General features: G+C 53.5%; 2 protein-coding genes across 2 annotated transcripts; both read right to left on the bottom strand.

Moving 5' to 3' along the window:
- LOC129032721 (keratinocyte proline-rich protein-like) lies at positions 1 to 7,441 on the bottom strand. Its single transcript, XM_063661424.1, has 4 exons — positions 7,401 to 7,441; positions 4,644 to 5,618; positions 4,180 to 4,241; positions 1 to 928 (listed from the first exon to the last, which is right to left on the bottom strand). Exons 1-2 carry the CDS (start codon positions 7,439 to 7,441, stop codon positions 4,694 to 4,696), a joined length of 966 nt encoding a protein of 321 aa, XP_063517494.1. The 3' UTR covers positions 1 to 928; positions 4,180 to 4,241; positions 4,644 to 4,693.
- Positions 1,568 to 4,171, bottom strand: LOC129032720 (protein MOST-1-like). The gene is made up of 2 exons (XM_054480439.2): positions 3,963 to 4,171; positions 1,568 to 1,866 (listed from the first exon to the last, which is right to left on the bottom strand). Exons 1-2 carry the CDS (start codon positions 4,041 to 4,043, stop codon positions 1,705 to 1,707), a joined length of 243 nt encoding a protein of 80 aa, XP_054336414.1. The 5' UTR covers positions 4,044 to 4,171; the 3' UTR covers positions 1,568 to 1,704.
- Positions 7,442 to 20,215: the final 12,774 nt, after the last annotated feature.

Genomic DNA, 20,215 nt, shown 5'->3' with positions numbered 1-20,215 from the left:
TACTTTGTAACATTTTATTGCAAAAAGAAGGGCAGAGAACAGCCTTCTTCTTCATACCTGTTCACCGCAGTAATTTTTAGCAGCTCTCCTGTGCAAAGAAGTCTAATCAATGAATCAGCATACCGGCCACAAATACCATCTCAGTGCGGTTTCACCTAGAATACAAGCACTCACAGCCACAAATTTAACTGAAGTGACAAACCAGGCCATTTTGTAGCTTCAGGTTTTCTACCAGTAATATATTAATTTCTTGAAATAGCCTAATAATTTAGTTCTACTATCAAAACAGAAGCCAATCTGGGAGAACATTATAGAAGTCAAACTAATTTGAATCATATTAGTATAGGAATTCATATTAGTATAGGCTAATAATTCATATTAGCAGAGGCGGGAGGATCGCTTGAGCCTAGGAGTTTGAGACCAGCCTGGGCAAGACAGTGAGACTCCATCTCTAATTTTTTTTTTAAATAAAGAAATTCAGAGAGGAGAAGGAAGCGGATTGATATGTGTCTATCCAAGGACAAATTTTGTGTGCCTGTACAGACAACACAACTATGAACCTTCCTTCATGCAGCTCATAATCTAGCAGCAAGAGGAAACTATGAAAACATGAGCCCCCACGGCGAGGAAAAAGGCACACATCAGAGAAAAGAAAAATGCTGCGATGATCCAATGGCAGGAGCAGCGCACATCCACTTTCTTTGTTTTTTTGAGACGGGGTTTCGCTCTGTCTCCCAGGCTGGAGTGCAGTGGCTTGATCTCAGCTCAATGCAGCCTCAATCTCTCAGGCTCAAGTGATCTTCCCATCTCAGCCTCCCAAGTAGCTGGGACTACAGGCGTGCACCACCACACTTGTTTAGTTTTTGTAGCAACAGGGTCTCACAATGTTGCCAAGGCTGGCATCCTGAAGGGTGGGTGCGGCTTCATCCTACAGAGATGAAAGGCAGAAGAAGCTCAGAGCCCAAAGCAAAGGGGTGGAGGACAAGGGCATCTTCAGAACAGAGTGGCTCGGCTGAGACATCCAGTAGGATGCCACCAGGCAGAGGTGTGGTGCAAAAACACAGGGCCACAGGGTGAATGCTCACATGTGAGGAGCAAGCCACCACAGAACACGACAGAAACACGGTGTACTAAATCAGGCTTCAAATCACAGCCCTGCAACTTCGGAGCTACCACAGGTAACCCAGAAAGGGAGCACAGACAGCACCGCCCACTGCCTGAGGCTATGAGATAGACCAGAAACCTGTGCATACTAACAACCTGCCTTATCCCAGAAGGAATTCAGGAAACACAAAGACACTCACAGTACAGCAAAATAAAGTAAATGTGAATCATGATGGCTGAGGAGAAAGTGAAGAGTCTAAGACTATGTCATAGAGTTTACCTCTACTCTAAACTCTCATTACTGGTGAGCCACCAATCTGACTTTAAGTTTTCTAGCAGCTAAATTGAAGAGGAAAATGTAATCAGGTAAAGGTTTATAAGATGCAAACAAAACAGAACAGCCACCACAGTTGCTGAGAACACGCACAGCTCCAGCTCCAGGAGAACCAGGGTGGCCATCTCCTGGGGCTGCCCCGCAGCAGGCGTGTGAGCCCCAAAGCCAGCATCTCTCAGGGTGAACGGTGACTACGGGCTTCATGGGGCCACATGCCTCCAGCACAAGCTGAGGAAATCTCCCAGGGCAATTCAAGGAACAGGGTCTCACAATGTTGCCCAGGCTGGTCTCAAACTCCTGGGCTCAAGCAATCCCCCTGCCTCGGCCTCCCAAAGTGTTGGGAGGTCAGATGTGAGCCACTGCATCTGGCCCTGCACGCACTTTATAGAGGAGGGCTTTGCATCCTGAAGGGCAGGTGGGGCTTCATCCTGCAGAGATGAAAGGCAGAGGAAGCTCACAGCCCAAGGTAAAGTGGGGCGCCTAAGAAAAGTGACTCCATTGGGACCACGGTGAGAGGGTCCCGATACACAGCTTGGGTTAAGCCAGACACTGATTTCAAAGTATCTCAGGAATGGTGGACTCGTCACCTGTCAGGCAATTCTGTCTCTCAAGCAGGCTCCTGGTAGATATTTAGTAGCAGTTGAAATCAAGATTATGTTCTGACTGACACTTGCTGATGGTTAAAGAGCTATATATGCTTTGAGGACCAGCTGAACTGGGGCAGGACTAACGCCCTCTGGTGAAAATACGGGAACCCAAACACACAAGTCAGAGCGGGAGGTGTCTCCCCCACCCCCAAACAATAACGCTGACCTTGGATTTGGGTTAAGTGCCTAGCCCAGCGTGTGAGTGTTCAGTAAGTGGAAACCATCATCACCGTCATCAGGTAATGGAAAACCATCAAAGCTTTGAGCTGGCTTGTTAGCCAAGAATAGTAGTAGTGTATTAGCTACTACTAATATTCACAGCTGACAATTACTGAGCACTTGCTCTGTGCCAGGAATCACGGGAAACACCTCACATGCATTTCCTCAATACTCCCTCCCAGTAATGGCGAGGACACAAAACTGGTAGAGCCAGGACTGGAATCCAGGCGGGCCCCAAAGCACTCCAGTGGAGCCTGCCAAGGTGGGCAGGCTATCATGCTAATAAGGTCCAGTATTTGACCACCACTCCTAGTTCAGCAAGTTTAACAGAAAACCTAAAACTAAACCTAAAATCTAAAAATTTCAGCAAATGCATAAAAAGCAGGCTGTTAAAATCAATCATAAACCTTGCATCACTCACTGGAAACCCACTCAAAATAAACATCTCTGAGACATGGCCTCTGAGGAGGGCACTCCGTGTGGCTCGTATCACCCTGGTGACAAACCACTTGCACCTGGGTGGTCATCTGACCATATTTAACAGATGATGCACGGAGCCATTTGCATCCACTGTGGTCAACATTTAGGAAGTTTTAAGCTAAGATTTGCCAAATTGTAGCCTACTGGATTCCGGGTTCTCTTGACATCTCTTTCTAGTAGCCGTGTCTTGCACTTCCCGATCATAAATGAACTGAGATTCAAATAAAAAAAGGAGGATTTAAGAATAATGAAGAGAGAAAAATGAAGAAAGCACAATCACTAGTGCAGAGATAACAGAATTTCTGAATTCCCTGAAAACAATCTATATAAATGCATGTGAAATAATACACCAGCATCTGTGGCCCACACGTCACATATTAGGAACTGATGTCATAATATAAGGTAAACATGTTACTCTGAAAACACAAATCCTCACAAATCATTAGGCAGTAAGGCTGAATCCAGCACCCCCCACCCACAGTGCAGTGAGATAGTGTCTAACAGCCATAGTGCTCCCCGCACCACAGTTCAGTCTCTGGCAACATCAGATACTTCCCACTAATAATGAGGAGCCTTTCAATATTTTCACAACATCTCAAAACTGACCCCTTTTCTAGCTTAAATGGCACGGATCTGGAAAGGCGAACTATACACAGCATCAGAAAAGATGACTGCCCCTGAGGGATTACAGAAAAAGCAGCAGTCAGGTGTTCAATGAAGTAAAATGTATCCAATGACAGCTCAGGGGAGGGGGATCAGTTGAGCTGAAACTGGCAAGAACGTAACTCCAGGGAGCTCACAACACGCAAGGACCCGGATTTCCCGCTGCCTGAACGCCAAGTATTCGCACACTGGTAAGAACACCTCCCCATAACTCCCCTGCCAGCGCCTCCAACACCCCCAGTCCTTTCCCCAGGAACCCAGTCCCAGTTTCTGCAGTTCCTGTAACAGCCACGTTCCCACACAAGTGCTGCCTGAGCTCCCCAACCCCTCCAACAATCACCCCTCAGTGCCCTCGAAGGTCCATTCAGAGAAGTCACCAAGATGCAGTCACCGAGGAAATTCAAGGACGTCCAACTTACCAAAAGGCTTTCGGCTGTACAGAGCTAACCTTCCTATTCCCCTCCTAAACCTACAACCTAGTTTTCATTTCTCAAGAAGCCTTTCCCTGTGCTCACGCACGCAGTTAGCTGGCTCGGTGAGGCACTCCAAGCAGTAACAGCGGTAGCCACAAAATAAACCAGAAGCATCTCCTCCATGAACCAGTAATAATAATTTGTCCTAATGATTCCTTTGTCTTTGGAAAATCAACTTCAGAAAGAAAGTTATCCACTGTGAGCAGGGCAGACTAGCGGCTTCTTGGTCCCGAGGCCCAGGTCCCACTGGCCCACTCACCGTTGGAGACAGCTTGCTGAAGCTCGGTGTCCGATATCACTCCACTCCTGTCTTTATCAACCCTACAACATCAAGAAGACCAAATAAGCTGGCGATCGAAACTTCAGGAAAAGCAAAATGAACATCTCCTGTCAACCCTGCACCGACTCTGGAAGGCTCCCTCCTGGAACCTCCGCCTCTCCCATCCCGCTGAGGAGTACAGGGGAATCAAGGAAGTGCCCCAGGAGCCGACGTCCAAGTGTGGTCTTCGCCTAAGACGACAATCATCTTTCTCTCTTTTCCCACCTCAATCCTTCCCTTCCTGGCCTGTCTGAATTCGCATTTGCACCAGTTTCCCTTTCTCACAAACAAGAAAATATTCCCTCAGATAACTAAGCCATTCCCTGGCCATGAGTTACTACAGTTTTGGTCATTCATTCAGTGGAAAAGCGATCAGGGACAGAAGGCGCCGCCATAAAGGTCACCTGGCCCGACCAGACGCCAGGTCGCTGCTTGTTCCTTGGCTGCTGACATTTTAACAGCCGTCCGGGCAGTCTGTTTCCGCTTTCCCCAAACAAGCACCCTGGAGACCCTCCCCCTGACGGAGCCTAGCCCAGAAGCCGGTGGCCGCGACCTCGGGTCTGCAGTGGCGCACTCTGCACCTTGGGAAGGGCCCGACACAGGACAGGGACCCGGCAGGAAGCAGAGGCGGCCACAGGAGATCGGGCAGGGGACGGGGGAGACCGCGAGGGGCCCGGCAGGGGATGGGGGCGGCCGCGTCCGTCGGGGCAGGGGTCAGGGGCCGCCGCGGGGGTCGGGGCAGGGGTCGGGGGAGGCCTCGGGGGTCGGGGCAGGGGTCGGGGGCGGCCGCGGGGATCGGGGCAGGGGATGGGGGCGGCCGCGGGGGTCGGGGCAGTGAACGGGGGGGGGCCCTCTGGGGACCCGGCAGGTGATAGGAGAGGCCGCGGGGCAACCAGCAGAGGATGGGGGAGGCCGCGGGGCAACCGGCAGCGAACGGGGGCGGCCGCGTGGGTCGGGGCAGGGGTCGGGGCAGGGGTCGGGGGCGGCTGCGGCGGAGGCGGGAGGTGCCTGGGCGGTGCCAGCCCGCCCCTCTGGAAGACGTTCCACAGGAAGCTCTGGTCGGGCAGCGCCCCGCCCGCAGCAGGCCCCGGGCCGCCCAGGGCCGGGGCGGTAGCAATGGGCGGCCAAGGGCCAAGGCGCGCGGCTGGCCCGAGGCGCCTGCGGCGACGGGCGATCTCTCAGGGCGACTGCGCTTCCGCCTCTGCCGGGGGCAGGGCCTGGCGTCGCCGCCACTTCCGGGGGCGCAGGAAATGCGCGTTGCCCCGGATCCTCCAGCGCAGGCCACCTGCGCGCGGGCGGGAAGGCGCTTGGAGAAAATGTCCTGCGCCGCCACCCGGGGCAGGCAGTGATGGAGCAGGGATTTAGTTTGCCTTTTAGTTCTTGTATAAAAAGAAGTTTTGACGTGAATATGATTCACGCTAACAGTCGGAAACTCTGGGCGGGGCGCGGTAGCTCACACCTGTGATCCCTGCGCTTTGGGAGGCGGAGGCAGGCGGAGCTCTTGAGCCCGGCAGTTCGGACCAGCCTGGGCAGGGTGGCTAGACCCCATCCCTACAAAAATTACAAAAAGTAGTCGGGCGTGGTGGCGGCCTCCTGTGGTCCCATCTACTCTGTGGGCTGAGGCGGGAGGATCGCCTGAGCCTGGGAGCTCGAGGCTGCAGGGAGCCCAGATCATTGCAACTCCAGCCCGGTGGACAGCCAGACTCTGCAAAAAAAAAAAAAAAAAAAAAGCAGGCCAGGTGCGGTGGCCCACGCCTGTAATCCCAGCACTTTGGGAGGCCGAGGCCGGTGGATCACCTGAAGTCGGGAGTTCGAGACCAACCTGGCCAATATGGAGAAACCCTATATCTACTAAAAATACAAAATTAGCCGGGTGTGGTGGCGCACACCTGTAATCCCAGCTACTTAAGAGGCTGAGGCAGGAGAATTGCTTGAACCCGGGAGGCGGAGGTTGCAATGAGCCGAGATCAGGCCGTTGCACTCCAGACCTGGGAAACAGCAAAACTCCATCTCAAAAAAAAAAAAAAAGGCAAAACACAATTCGGGTGGGAAGGGCAGTGTGCAGCGTTCTCCGTTGTCTGTTCTGCCCCGAAAAGCTTCCCTCCTTTAGGTTTAACCTGCGCCCCCACGGTCTGCATCAGCGCCGCCCGCGACCGGGTGCCGTTGGAAACACTGGGCCCCTCCCTGCGGGTCCCCTTCCCACCCCAGTGGTGGTGCAGCCTTGCCTCCTCCGAGACAGCACTGCCTTGGTGCTGGACACAGTTCTACCGTGGAGCCTGGAGTGCCTGTAGCACTATCCCCAGAATTGGGAAGTGCCCAGCTTTGGGCCACTGTGATCCCTGGGTCTTTCCTGTGCGCGTAGTCTCCTGCCGCCTTCCACCCAGTCCTGTGTCCTGTACCCCAGTTCAGGATACTACAGTTATTCTCATTATTTCATGGGATTATTCCAGCTTTCCAGGTTCTTCAGTGCCTCATTCCATGAATGCTAACTTTTTTCATCCTCATAGTTCCTAGGGTTGTCTCTGAATTTTCACCCAGTTGCCTACCAAGATGTCTGTGTCTACTGCAGGGGATGATGCTGGTCTGAATATCTTACAGCTCACCTTTTTGGTGCCTTTGATCTGTGTTAGGAATTATCCACATCTTCTCTCCGGGAAATATTCTACTTTTTATATTGACCCAATTATTTTACTTCTTTGGTTTGTCCTTTCTCCTGACACATAGGGGTTCACTGAAACCTTGAAACCCACATTTACAAAAACATTTTCAATATGAAACATTGTTCCATGACTCATTACTGGAGTACCATAAACATTTACATTTCCAGACCACCCACTGCCCAGTGGTTTTCTTGGTCTCAGTATTCATGAAAACGGTCTGAAGGTTTGTTTTGGGTTCCCAAGTAGTAGACACACACACAACACTGCCTGTCATTTCTTGGAAACTAAATCAGCCCTTCTGTTGCCAACTTATCATGCTTCAGGGGTGCCTGTGCTAATTTTTAATTCTTTGTCCTAACACTTAAATGTTTGCTCAAATGCCCACATTAATACTTCCTCTTAGTTTACAAAAGGATTTGCTTTCTTACTGGTTGGGATGAAGCTGCCTGAGGTTGCCACCTGTTATTTTTCCTCATTTATTGGACCATGTCATCCCATTACATGTCTGCCATGGAGGTTTTCAAGCTGTGGTCCCTGGACATGTTAGAAATGCAAATTCTCAGGCCAAACCAGGACTGAATAGGAAGATCTGGAGTAGGGTCCCTCCAGGACTGAATCGGAAGATCTGGGTTAGGGTCCCCCCAGGACTGAATTGGAAGATCTGGGGTGGGGTCCCCCAGGACTGAATCAGAAGATCATGGGTGGGGTCCCCCAGGACTGAATCAGAAGATTGGGGGTGGGGTCCCCCCAGGACTGAATCAGAAAATCGGGGTGGGGTCCCCCAGGACTGAATCGGAAGATGGGGTGGGGTCCCCCCAGGACTGGATCGGAAGATCTGGGTTGGGGTCCCCCTAGGACTGAATCGGAAGATCTGGTGTGGGGTCCCCCAGGACTGAATCGGAAGGTCTGGGGTGGGGTCCCCCCAGGACTGAATCGGAAGATCATGGGTGGGGTCCCCCAGGACTGAATCTGAAGATCTGGGGTAGGGTCCCCCAGGACTGAATCGGAAGATCTGGGGTATGGTCCCCCCAGGACTGAATTGGAAGATCTGGGGTGGGGTCCCCCAGGACCGAATCGAAAGATCGGGGGTAACGTCCCCCCAGGACTGAATCGAAAGATCTGGGGTAGCGTCCCCCCAGGACTGAATCAAAAGATCTGGGGTGGGGTCCCCCAGGACTGAATCAGAAGATCTGGGGTAGGGTCCCTCCAGGACAAAATCAGAAGATCTGGGGTAGGGTACCCCAGGACTGAATCGGAAGATCTGGGGTAGGGTCCCTCCAGGACTGAATCGGAAGATCTGGGGTGGGGTCCCCCAGGACTGAAATGGAAGATCTGGGGTGGGGCCCCCAGGACTGAATCGGAAGGTGTGGGGTGGGGTCCCCCCAGGACTGAAACGGAAGGTCTGAGGTGGGTTCCCCAAGGACTGAATCAGAAATCTGGAGTGGCGTCCCCCAGGACTGAATCGGAAGATCTAGGGTGGGGTTCCCCAGGACTGAATCAGAAGGTCTGGGGTAGGGTCCCTCCAGGTGATCCTGTTACACAGATTAGAGAACCACGGCATTGGGGGTGGCAATTTGACAATTCTTTTTTTTTTTTCTGAGACAGAGTCTCACTCTTGTTGCCCAGGCTGGGGTGCAGTGGTGAACTGCATTAGAGACCACTTTCTAGGTGCTTGATGTGTCTACTGCTACTGGGGCAGAGCTAGGAAATGTGTCTATGGTAAAAGAACAACAAATGAGTTCACGCTTATATTTCTATTTCAAATTTAGTATATGGTTTTACACCTTTTTCTCAGAAAAATCTTGTTTTATTTTTTGAGATAGAGTTTTGTTCCTGTTGCCCAGGCTGGAGTGCCATGGCACAATCTCAGCTCACTACAATCTCTGCCTCCTGGTTCAAGCAATTCTCCTGCCTCAGCCTCCTGAATAGCTGGGATTACAGGCACCTGCCACCATGCCCAGCTGATTTTTGAATTTTAGTAGAGATAGGGTTTCACCATGTTGGCCAGGCTGGTCTCAAACTCCTGGCCTCAGGTGATCTGCCCGCCTCGGCCTCCCAAAGTGCTGGGATTACAGGCATGAGCCACTGCACCTGGCCAGGAAAATCTTAGTTTTAGCATTAACATAATTAGTTATTAGCTTTGACTCCCACCTCACATAATTTCAAAGAATTAATACCAATAAGACAAGTAACAATGAGATGATTGATAGAAATTTAGGATTTCAGTGGCTCTACTTGTCTTTAGACTGTGGCACACTAAATCTGCGCACTTGAAGTGCTGTGTTTCAGCGATGCTGTGATGACACATGAAGTAATAGGCTGCGTGACTGTCACCAGCCTGATGTGCAGTTGGGCTGCAGAACCCCGTGATGCTGCCTAGCCCAGCCAGCCCCAGGTCACTCCTCAGACTTGAACTCGATTCTGACACCACCAGCACCCAGGTCTCCAGTATTTTATTATACTTAAAGTATAATAAAAAAATTAAAAACACACAGAGTCAATAATAGTTAATACAATCTTGAGGAAGAGCAAAGTCAGAGGACTCTCACTATTGGGTATTGTGCCTTCATTTAAAGTTACAGTAAATAACACAAGGTGGGACTCTTGAAAGAAACATGGACCAATGGAACAAATAGAGGCTCCAGAAACTTACACAGATAAGTTTGATTTATGCCAAAATTAGGAACTTCTGTTCTGCACTAGCATGGCTAAGATGAGAAAGGCAGAAATATCAAATCATGGCCTGTGGAGCAGCAGGAGCTGGGGTGCATGTGAGGGGGTCCTGCAGCTGGACACAGGGAACTCAGGGAGGCAGTGACCCAGCGATGCAGCCCATAGCACATGCCCAACAGAAATGTGTACGTAAATTCACCCAAGATGAGCATCTGAATGTTCACAGCAGGTGTATTCATCGCCCCAAACTGAAGACGGTCCAAATGCCCATTGACAACAGAATGGATGAATAAACCATGGTGTGTTCACAGGACAGAATCCAACAAGGCAGCAACAGTAAACAAGCTTCAGGTGCAGCCACAACAGGGTGAGGCTGGTGTGATGCTGGCGTGATGCTGGCGGGAGGCTGGCATGATGCTGGCTGGAGACTGGTGTGATGTCGGTGTGATGCTGGCGTGATGCTGGCGTGATGCGGGTGTGATGCTGGCATGATGCTGGTGGGAGGCTGGCGGGAGGCTGGCATGATGCTGGCTGGAGACTGGTGTGATGTGGGTGTGATGCTGGTGTGATGTGGGTGTGATGCTGGCATGATGCTGGTGGGAGGCTGGCGGGAGGCTGGTGGGAGGCTGGCGTGATGTGGGTGTGATGTGGCATGATGCTGGCATGATGCTGGGAGGAAGGAGGGTACCGGTGCCTCCTGCCAGGGCCACGTGCATGGAATTCAGAACTGGGCAGTGCCAATTGGCATCCAGGTCAGGATAGTGGTCCCCGCAGGGGTCAGGTAACAGCTCCACAAAGGGAGTTGCCAGGGTCCTGTTTTTGATCTCAGTCCTGGTTACATAGCCAGAAACCAGAAAGCATCTGAGACAGGGCTCCATTAGTTTAGAAATTTATTTTGCCAAAGGTAAGGACATTTCCGGAGAAGAGGAACACAAAACCACAGGAACAATCTGTTGTCCCTGCCTCTATTCAAAGACAATTTTGAGGGCTCTGAACTGTAAAGAGGAAAAGTGGGTTGGAGGGGAAAGGGGGAGGGTGTGGCCCCATTATGGAATCCAGTCCCTGCCTTTATCCAAAGACAATTCTGAGGTCTCTGAATTGTAAAGGGGAAAAGTGGGCTGGAGGGGAAAGAAGGAGGGTGTGGCCCCATTATGGAATCGTGTTGCAAGAGAAAGAGAGCAGGCGGGGGGTTGGCCCATGACGTGTCCCTTTTGAGCTCATTACCTTGGCACTTTATGGAGAGCAGCTACCGGTGGAGATGCTTTTATCCACAGCCCTCTGCTTAGGAACAAAAGGAAAGGCCACTTCTTGCAGGATTCAGCCTCCAGTTTAAGTTTTTACTTTTGGCAGAGTGCACTGGGGTCCCAAGATTTTATCATCCTTTCACATAGCTTTGTTCACAAAACTTACTGAGTTACATACTATTTGTCACAAGCCATGAAAGTTTTCTTAAAACACAACGATGTTATAAAAACAGTCCCGGCCGGGCACAGTGGCTCATGCCTGTAATCCCAGAACTTTGGGAGGCCAAGGCAGGAGGATCACTTGAGGTCCAGAGTTTGAGACCAGCCTGGACCACATGGCAAAACTCTGCCCAAAATACAGAAATTAGCAGAATGTGGTGGTGCATGCCTGTAATCCCAGCTACATGGGAGGTTGAGGCACAAGAATCGCTTGAACCTGGGAGGCGGAGGTTTTAGTGAGCCAAGATCACATCCCTGCACTCCAGCCTAGGTGACAGTGCGAGACTCTGTCTTAAAAAACAAAACAAAAAAAAAACAAAAAAACTCCCACTGAAATGCACTCATGACACCTAAATAAGCAGTTTAAAACCAACAATTATTTAAAAATCACTCTGCTTTTAAAGACATCTCAGTGGAAGTAAACCTGTTTCAGTTGATGGCATTATTTGCTAAACTCTGGATGAATGTTTTCTCTCTGCTTGGACAAGCTCCCGGGTGTCGAAGGGCAGATGGGTTGATGAGATTGCATTTGGCACACATTGTCTCACACACGCACAGCCCGATGGTGTTTGCTTACACGGAGGCCCTCCATTCCCTTGCGGAGCAGGGAAGATGGTCAGAGTGGGACCAACTCCCCGGGAGAATGGCCTGCAGTGCCCCAGCCACAGCAACCTTTCTGGATTTTTTGTCAGCTTCATCCTCATTCTCTACAGAACACAAAAGTATCCAGAGTTCCACAGAAAACAGCTGGGGACGGGCTTCCTCCTCTCTGTCCCCCGCCACACTCTGTTGCAGGCTTACCGTGAGATGGCTTTGCCATGGTGCAGGTGGAGGATGGAGGAGTCCTGTGCCCAGATCGCCATGGTCCTGAACCAGAACTGTGTAATGGGTGGGAAAAATACACCAGAAGAATGTGCCCCCAGAATTTGTGTTTTTCTGTTATAATTAGACATGAAAGGCAGAGAGCGCTTGAACAACCATGTGTGCACGTGGGTCCTGTCCTGACAAACGCATGGCCCTGTCGCCAGCTGCTGGTGCTGGGTGGAGGGCTGTGAGCCTCTTTTATCCTGGCTGGAGAGAAAGCAGTTTCACCTGCACACGCATGTGGGGTCACTGCCTTATCACGAAGCGGAGTGACCCCTTGTTCCCGTTACTCTGAAGGAGCAAAAATGCGTCTCTGGAAACCCTCAGAAGGTTTTCTCTGGAGTCATCCACGCTCATGGGGTGCATTTGATGAAGCCTTGTGAGTGATGCCTGAGTGACCTGAAAGGGGGTAAGAAGGCGAGACCCAGCGCAACCCTCTGATCCCGACAACCGCGGGGTTTCAGAAGCTTGATTGTACCACCTCTTTCTGGGGATCAGCCTCTACGCCTGTGTTTCCCTGGCATGAGTGATTTGTGCACTGTCTGGGTCAGGTCCTAGTACTTGTTTTTGACTCATGGGTTTGCTTTACCCCACCCCCAGCACTTCATCCATGAGGTCGTTTGTGGACATGATGGTTTTGGTAAGTGTTGAAGTAAATACGTAGCTGTAAAAACAATGCATATGCGTGTGCTGCCTAAAGCTTCTTGGGAAGCCAGGGCCAGGTCACCCCAGTTTGGGACAAATCCTCACCTGCTCTATAAGACCAAGAATTCTGGTCCTCTGCAGGCACTGTCAGTATTCTGGTCCTCTGCAGGCACTGGGGGTATTCTGGTCCTCTGCAGGCACTGGGGGAATTCTGGTCCTCTGCAGGCACTGTCAGTATTCTGGTCCTCTGCAGGCACTGGGGGTATTCTGGTCCTCTGCAAGCACTAGGGGAGATTCTGGTCCTCTGCAGGCACTGGGGGAAATGGCCTCTGGGTGAGAACCTGTGAGTGGAGCATTGAGGGCTCTGGGGTCAGCAGCATAAGGGCCCCCTGCGAAGGCGTCCACACCAGAGCCCTGAACCCACCTCAAGAAGCACATGCAGGGTCTCCTGCAGGTTTAGTCTGCAGGTTTAGCTGCTGTGTCTTCCCAACAACCAGGAGACATTGGCTAAAACCAGACTCTTAAAAGAGTTTTTCTACAAGACCATGGCAGTGCGGGTGATCAGCCTGCTCTGGCCAAGTGGCCAGGGTGCACATGGCTGCAGCTGCTGTGTGGGTGACCTGCCACCATCTGTCCAAATGCCAAGTGCACTTGCCTGGGATCCCGCACTCCTACAGCCTACTCATGCACAGAGACTGGTGCAAGAGTGCAGAAACGGGCAGCCTTCAAGTTCAAGGCCGTCTGTTAGCACCGTGGCCCTGGTCCCTAAGTCTTCAACATCAGACCGGCTAAGTCCACCGTGGCTCCCTGGGAGCCAGAGCATCCACTGCTGTCCAGAGCCAGGGGTGGCTCCAGTGTATGGCTGAGGAGGCAGCTCCCAGGTGCACCAGGTGTGAGCCAGGACCAGGCTGGTGCCCTGTGTGTGGGCTCTTGCGCCCTGCATGTGGGTGCCCGTGCCCCGTGTGTGGGCTCTTGTGCCCTGTGTGGGTGCCCATGCCCTGTGTGTGGGCTCTAGTGCCCTGTGTGGGTGCCCGTGTACTGTGTGTGGGTGCCCATGTCCTGTGTGTGGGCTCTAGTGCCCTGTGTGGGTGCCTATGTACTGTGTGTGGGTGCCTGTGTCATGTGAGTGGGTATCCTTGTGTCCTGTGTGTGGGTGCCCATGCCCTGTGTGTAGGCGCTTGTGCCCTGTGTGTGGGCTCTCGTGCCCTGTGTGTGTGGGTGCCCGTGTCCTGTGTGTGGTGCGCCCATGTCCTGTGTGTGGTGTGCCCGTGTCCTGTGTGTGTGGGTGCCCATACCCTGTGTGTGTGGGCTGTTGTGCCGTTTGTGTGGGTGCCTGTGTCCTGTGTGTGTGAGTGCCTTTGCCTTGTGTGTGAAAACTTGTGTGCTTGCTTTGCTCCCAGCAGAGGGAGCCTCCCTCTGTGCCATCTGCTCTGCCCACGCATTTCTCTGGTGCTGCTTTCCATGAACACGGCCGGGGACTGACACTGGCTTGTCCACTCCCAGGGCCTGGGGATCTGCTGAGTCATGGATAAAATCACTGATTGGAAAACTTACCATCAAACTGCTGGGGCTTCCAGGGAAGCTAGAGAAGCCCATAGTACTCTTGTGCACCTGCAAACCCAACACCATTCCCACACTGCCAAGACTCAGAGGTTGGCACTGTGTGGTGGATGCCAGTTGTGGCAAGGCACGGGCAGGAGGCGCTGAAGAGACTGTGGGCTTCCCATGCAGGAGAATCCACCCTTACCTGGCAGTGAGATTTGCCCCTGAGGAACCCACCTACGTGCACTTAGGCAGGGCCCAAGCTCCTGGCCTCCTGGTTCCGCCTGCCATGAGATCATCCCACCCAGCACCTGCCCCTCCTGGCCTCCTGGTTCTGCCTGCCATGAGATCGTCCCACCCAGTGCCTGCCCCTCTTGGCCTGCAGGGGCCTCTGTCTCAGCCCTTTTCCTCCTCACAGGCAGGGGAAGGGTCGCAGGCAGTGAGGACATAGTGGCTGGGCCCGCTAGATATGCAGGGGTGTCCACATGAAAATGTTGGCACATGGTCTGGTGAGTTTTAACCTCTGGCCTTCTGTTTCCTGAGTGAGTTCCACCTAAGGAGGTTGTGTGTGCTGAGGCCAGGCAGCCACTGGAGGCTATGGAATGCCAGTCTCTTGGGTGCTCCAGTGAGCCTGTTCCAGGGGCCTCCCTTGCTGCTCTGAGCTTATTGTCCCTGGGAACAGGGCAGGCAGCACTCAGGCAGGTGAAGGCCAGAGACGCACTCGGACACTGTTTAAGGGGACATTTCCCTCAACACAGGCAAATCAGCCAGGGACACGCCCTTTGATCCTCCTTCCATTTCAGCATTACAGACCAGACATGGCAAGAGGGATGGGATCAGCCCTGATTTGGGCAACTGGCACAGCCTGGTCACTGATTCAGCACACGCCAGCGTGTCCTAGGTGCTGGGCTAGTGCGGGGGCAGCTGGGGTTGGCTGTTGTGAGCTGCCACCCTGGAGGACACAGCTGCCCCGTGGCTGCCGCAGCAGCTAGCTCTGCAACCTTGATCATCAGCGTGCAGGTCCCAGGGCTGGGAGGGTCTGGTGCCATGCACCCCGACATCCCCTCACTACCCCACCACCTCTCCCTGCCCTGTGGTCACCACAGCCACCGCCTGTGCAACCTTGACCATCAGAGCGCAGGTCCCAGGGCTCGGGGGTCTCCCAACCTGTGCAGGCTCCCTGTCCCCTCCAGCTCAGCAAACACACAGCGCATCCAGGAGCCACGTGGGACCACACTGTCCCATGGCCGGTCCGCCAGGTCCCTTGGATGTCTCACCCTGGTGAGCCCCTCACTCCAGCTCCCTCCAGGAAGCCCCCGTCTCCCATACAGAAGGGATCTCTTCCCTCCTGAGCCATCGGTGCTCGACCCTCCCTCTCCTCTGTTGCCCCATTTGTGGCAGGTCAGCCACACCCATGAGCCCCGGAGCTCTGCGAAGGCCGTCACGGCTTCTTATGACGGTGCCCAAACAGTGCAGGCGGCTGGAAGCTGTTTTTCCCTGATGAAAGAAAGAAGAGGAAAGGAAGAGGGAGGGAAGAAGGCCTTTTCTTGTCCCAAGAGAATTCTGTAGGAATTTTTGGGTGATACTGAGCATGGTAGACCCAGGTCATCTTTCCATGAGAGGAGCCAGAGTACAGCAGGCTCAGCCACGGTCCGGGGCTCAGGGAGCCGGGGAAGCATTTGCATGGGCTGCCCTCATGAGCCGCCTTTGCCACCAAGACCGGCTCTTCCAGCCAGGCCTTGGGCCGGCCCTGCTTTCCCTTCGGACAAGGTCTTCAGTCCATGGAGAGGATGGCCCACCTCCTGCCCCTGGGTCAATGCGCAGCCCCAGGGAGGAGCTGTGTGAACCTGGGAGGTGCTGGGGAGCAAGGGTGCTCCACCAAGGAAGGCAGGAGGCCAGAGACCTGCCCAGCCCAGGAGGAGCCTGGCCAGGAGTCCCACCAAAGCCACTGGACCCGGGGAGCCTCCAGTGACCCAGCCTTGGAGGGTCAGCACTGTCCCTAGGATGGATTCTGCTTCACACACAGGTCTCGCTGTCTGTGGAGGCTGCAGACCCCAATGCCTGGACACATGGACTGACGGCAACCCTCGGGGTGGGAGGCCCCAGATGGGACTTCCTGGCCTGCCTGGGGTGGTGGGGGGGTGGGAGAGGACAGAGTGTCTGTGCGCACGTGTGAGAGCCTCAAGGATGGCATGTCTGTGAAGATGGCTTCTCCCAGCCGCGGTTGCTTTCTGTGTGTGGGCAGTGGTGGTGGAGCCATGACTGCACGGGACAGCCTTTGCCATGTGGTGTTCCCACCTCTGATCCCTTTCCTGGGCTGAGGAGCCTGGCTCTGGGGCTCAAGGTGTGGGGTTCACCAGCACCAGCTCCTGCCATAGATATCCTGGTGGCCCTGGCACAGGCACCTCCTCCAGCATGGTTCCTAGACCCCCCACGTGGGACCCTAGGCCCCTGAGAGTCAGCAGGAGTGAGGCAGGCAGTCACAAACTGCCCTTGGGTGAGCCTGGTGGCCAGGGGTGGACCCAGCAGGTGCAGGCCGGGCCACCCCCAGCATCTGCCCGAGCCCATGTCTTTCCCACCGCACAGCACAGCCAGGACATGGGGGTCAGGCCATTACTTGAGCTTCTAGTCCCTACATCACCCACAACTCACCGCTAACCTGTGCCTGGCTGTGGCACCTGCAGCCTGGGCTCCACATAAACACAGGCCAGGAAGTCCCATCTGGAGCCTCCCACCCCAAAGGTTTCCGGCAGTCCGGGCTCCCCAGGCACCGGCCCTGTAGCCCCCACAGACTGGGAGACCTGTGTGTGAAGTGGAATCCATTTGAGGGACAGTGCTGACCCTCCAGGGCTGGGTCACTGGAGGCTCCAGTGGCTTTGATGGGACTCCTGGCCAGGCTTCTCCTGGACTGGGCCTGGGCTGGGCCTGGGCTGGTCTCCGGCCTCCTGCCTCCCTTGGTGCAGGGCCCTTGCTCCCCAGCTTCCCTGGGAAATCTGATGCCATCTGATCCCGCACGCATCCAGCACCCCTGACGCCAGCGGAGTTGCCTTTCTTCGTATATAGCTCCTAACAGGGCAGCACAGCCGTTCTGAAACCTCGCACGTCCTCACTGGGGTGGCTAAGGCTGGGCCACTGGGTGTTCACCTCCTGACCCTGGAACTGTGCACAGAACCTCTCTTCAGATAGGAGGCATGTCTTTGTGGCCATGATTAAGTGAAAGAGCTTGAGATAAGGAGGTCATTCTGGATTAACCCGTTGGCCCTAAATGCATGGCAAGTGTCCTTACACAGAGGATAAGGAGGTCATTCTGGATTAACCCATTGGCCCTAAACGCATGGCAAGTGTCCTTACACAGAGGATAAGGAGGTCATTCTGGATTAACCCATTGGCCCTAAACGCATGGCAAGTGTCCTTACACGGAGGCAGAGGGAGGTTAGATGCAGACAGAGGAGGAGGCCTCCTGGAGACTGAGGCAGAGGTGCAGCAATGCAGCCACAGCCCAGGGATGCGTGGAGCCACAGAAGCTGGCGGAGGTGGGAGGGTCCTCCCCTGGAGCCTCTGGAGGGAGCACGGCCCATGGACTCCTTGATTTCAGACCCCTCCCTGCTGAGCGGGGAGAGAATGAGCCCCTGTTGTTTTGAGTTGCCCAGGCTGTGGGGATCTGCCATGGCAGTTCCAGGACCCTCGGACCCTCGGCTCAGAGCCCCTCCAGCACTGAGCAAGAAGACCACTCAGGGCCGCCCCTCCCCGCCCAGCTGGCATGTGCCTTGCTGCTCACCCGACCACGCTGCCCTCAGTTACAGATGCCTGCCTGGGATGCGTGGGACGGGGGCTGCGGCTTCCCTGGGGATGGGGTGCGTGGAGCCTGCCTGCAGCCATGCTCCTGTTTAGGTGCCGAGTGAAGCTGGACGTGGGTGGGACGGGGCATTCTGTCCAAGGGTCTCTTGGGGGTCCACGAGGACTCTGTTCTGATGATACTGCCCTCCTTCCTGAGGCTGCCCGTGGGGCTCCACGGAGGCCATGGGGTGATGAGGACAGAAGAACACCTAGGCTGGGCTCCTGGGACCCCAGCAGCAGCTGAAGGCACTTGGAGCAAGCACCACAATTCCCACCCACAGGCCAGGCAAGGCCAGAACCGTCCCCAAAGAAGGGAGCAAGGAGACAGGGCCTTTTAGTGATAATATCATAACCAAAAAGTTCTTTAAACATTTTTTCATTTTTTTCTGTCACTCAGTATTTTTTAAATTATATGTCCATTTATTATTTTGCCCATCTAATCATTGCCATCTATACCAAACAAAAAAATCTGTGCACCAGTGTTCACAAAGCATTTAAGATGCCTATGAAATGTAATAAGAACTAACTGCAGCCGCACAATATTCCCTCGTATGCACGTTACCATCATGCTGACGCTGGGCACGCAGAGTATTTACAGGTTTTCTTTATTATAATGAATTCTGCAAAGAACATCTTTCTATATAAATTTTTGTGAGTACTTTGCATTATTTCCTAAAATAAATTAGAAGAAGGAATGATGAATCGGAGAATGTAAACATTTGGGGCTTTTGAAACACAGTTTTTATAAATTAGAGCCTGTAGTTTTAATTCAGGGAGATTGTTGTGTCTCGGAAGATTTTTCACGGTGAAGTCTCACCTGACGGCACTTCCTCGTCCTCCACAGAGCCGTGTGTGTAGGGCCCGGGGTGCTGACCGGGCAGTTCTTCAACACAGTGAGTGGTAGCGGGAGTCCCGAAGGTTCTCAGGCCTTGTCTCCATGGAGGGCGTTTTGTGGCCTCTCCCGGGGCAGCCGGCAGGAGCCGGGCGAGAACAGATGCGTCTGTAGCAGGAGGGCATTGATGCCTCTGAGGTTGTAGCGAGGTTGGTATTTACCTTTTCCTCCTGGTCCATTCTGAAGCTCCAAAGAACGGTCAGTTTAATACAGAGACACAATTACAGCAAGCATCTAGTGTGAGACTAGCCACGCATTTTGGCTGGAATTACTCAGGGCGTTGGAAAATCACAAACCTTTTCAAGTAAACTTGCAAATTGCTAGCATTCTCTCTGCAAGACAAGAAATGCTGTCTGTCCCCTGACCCCCGACTCCACACCCAGCTTGTTCTGCCCCTTTCTGATTGTTCTAAGTAACTGACATACTTAGAGCAGTTTGGAGCCACGTCGTGGCCTTTTGAGACCGGCGAGCTGTGATATTTTCCTAGAGAGCACGGTCACCTCCAGAGGTGAGAGAGACACAGAATTCTACTCTGAGAATTCCTGGGACGCACACCACGGTGGCTGTGAGTGTGAAGGCAGATGCTGCGGAACAGACCGGAAAGGGTGTGGGGCCCATGGCCCCTGGCAGTGCCCAGAGCTGAGCAGCCACCTTCCTGGAGGAGAAGGCCTGGGCTGGATGCTTGAGAATGACAGACACAGGCCCAGCTGTTCTTCAGAGATACAGAGCGACCCACCGTCTACTTTGCTGGGACTGTCCAGTGTTAGCAGGGAAAGTCCTGCATCTGGCACGCTGGGGAAGTGGCTGCACCAGCTGAGAACCAGTCTCTGATTTTAGGGGTGAGGAAAGTAGAGGTGGGTGCTCTACCTGAATGCTCACCAGCTCGGGGGTGCGCCTGAGCAGTGGACATCAGTCACACATCTCTGTGAAGTGTTAGTGGGAAGAGTATCATGGAACCATTAGCAGCTGCTTGAGATTAGGCCCAAACCAGTGGGGACCATCGCATCCAAACACTTGGGGCCACCTGCCGTCATCGGGGTGGCCCACCTTTCTTCTGAGCGGGGATTCTCTTCCTGCCTGGAGGGAGCAGTTTCCTCATCAGGGGTGGCCCACCTTTCCTCTGAGTGGGGCATTCTCCAGCAAATGAAAACGTCTACATGAGAATGCAGACGCAGCGCCCTCAGACACCGGCTGCAGAAAGCACTGGAGACCCAGAGAATGAAAACATCCACACGAGAACGCAGACACAGCAACCTCAGACGCCGGCTGCAGAAAGCACTGGAGACCCAGAGAATGAACACATCTACACGAGAACGCAGACGCAGCGCCCTCAGATGCTGGATGCAGAGAGCACTGGAGACGCTGCAAATGAAAACATCCACACGAGAACGCAGACAGAG

The sequence above is a fragment of the Pongo pygmaeus genome, chromosome 2 (assembly GCF_028885625.2).
Source record: "Pongo pygmaeus isolate AG05252 chromosome 2, NHGRI_mPonPyg2-v2.0_pri, whole genome shotgun sequence".
In the NCBI taxonomy this organism is placed as follows: Eukaryota; Metazoa; Chordata; class Mammalia; order Primates; family Hominidae; genus Pongo; species Pongo pygmaeus.
The sequence above is the reverse complement of the archived record's forward strand: the minus strand, read 5'-3'. Positions and strand labels throughout refer to the sequence as shown.

Excerpts from the sequence above, each read along its gene's own strand:
- LOC129032720 (XM_054480439.2), bottom strand. The coding sequence starts at position 4,043 with ATGGAGGAGATGCTTCTGGTTTATTTTGTGGCTACCGCTGTTACTGCT. Across the intron at positions 1,867-3,962 it reads CGAGCCAGCTAACTGCGTGC|GATGAAGCCCCACCTGCCCT; the intron begins GTGAGCACAGGG and ends TCATCTCTGCAG.
- LOC129032721 (XM_063661424.1), bottom strand. The coding sequence starts at position 7,441 with ATGTCCAGGGACCACAGCTTGAAAACCTCCATGGCAGACAT. Across the intron at positions 5,619-7,400 it reads AAAACCTCCATGGCAGACAT|AACTAAAAGGCAAACTAAAT; the intron begins GTAATGGGATGA and ends TTTTTATACAAG.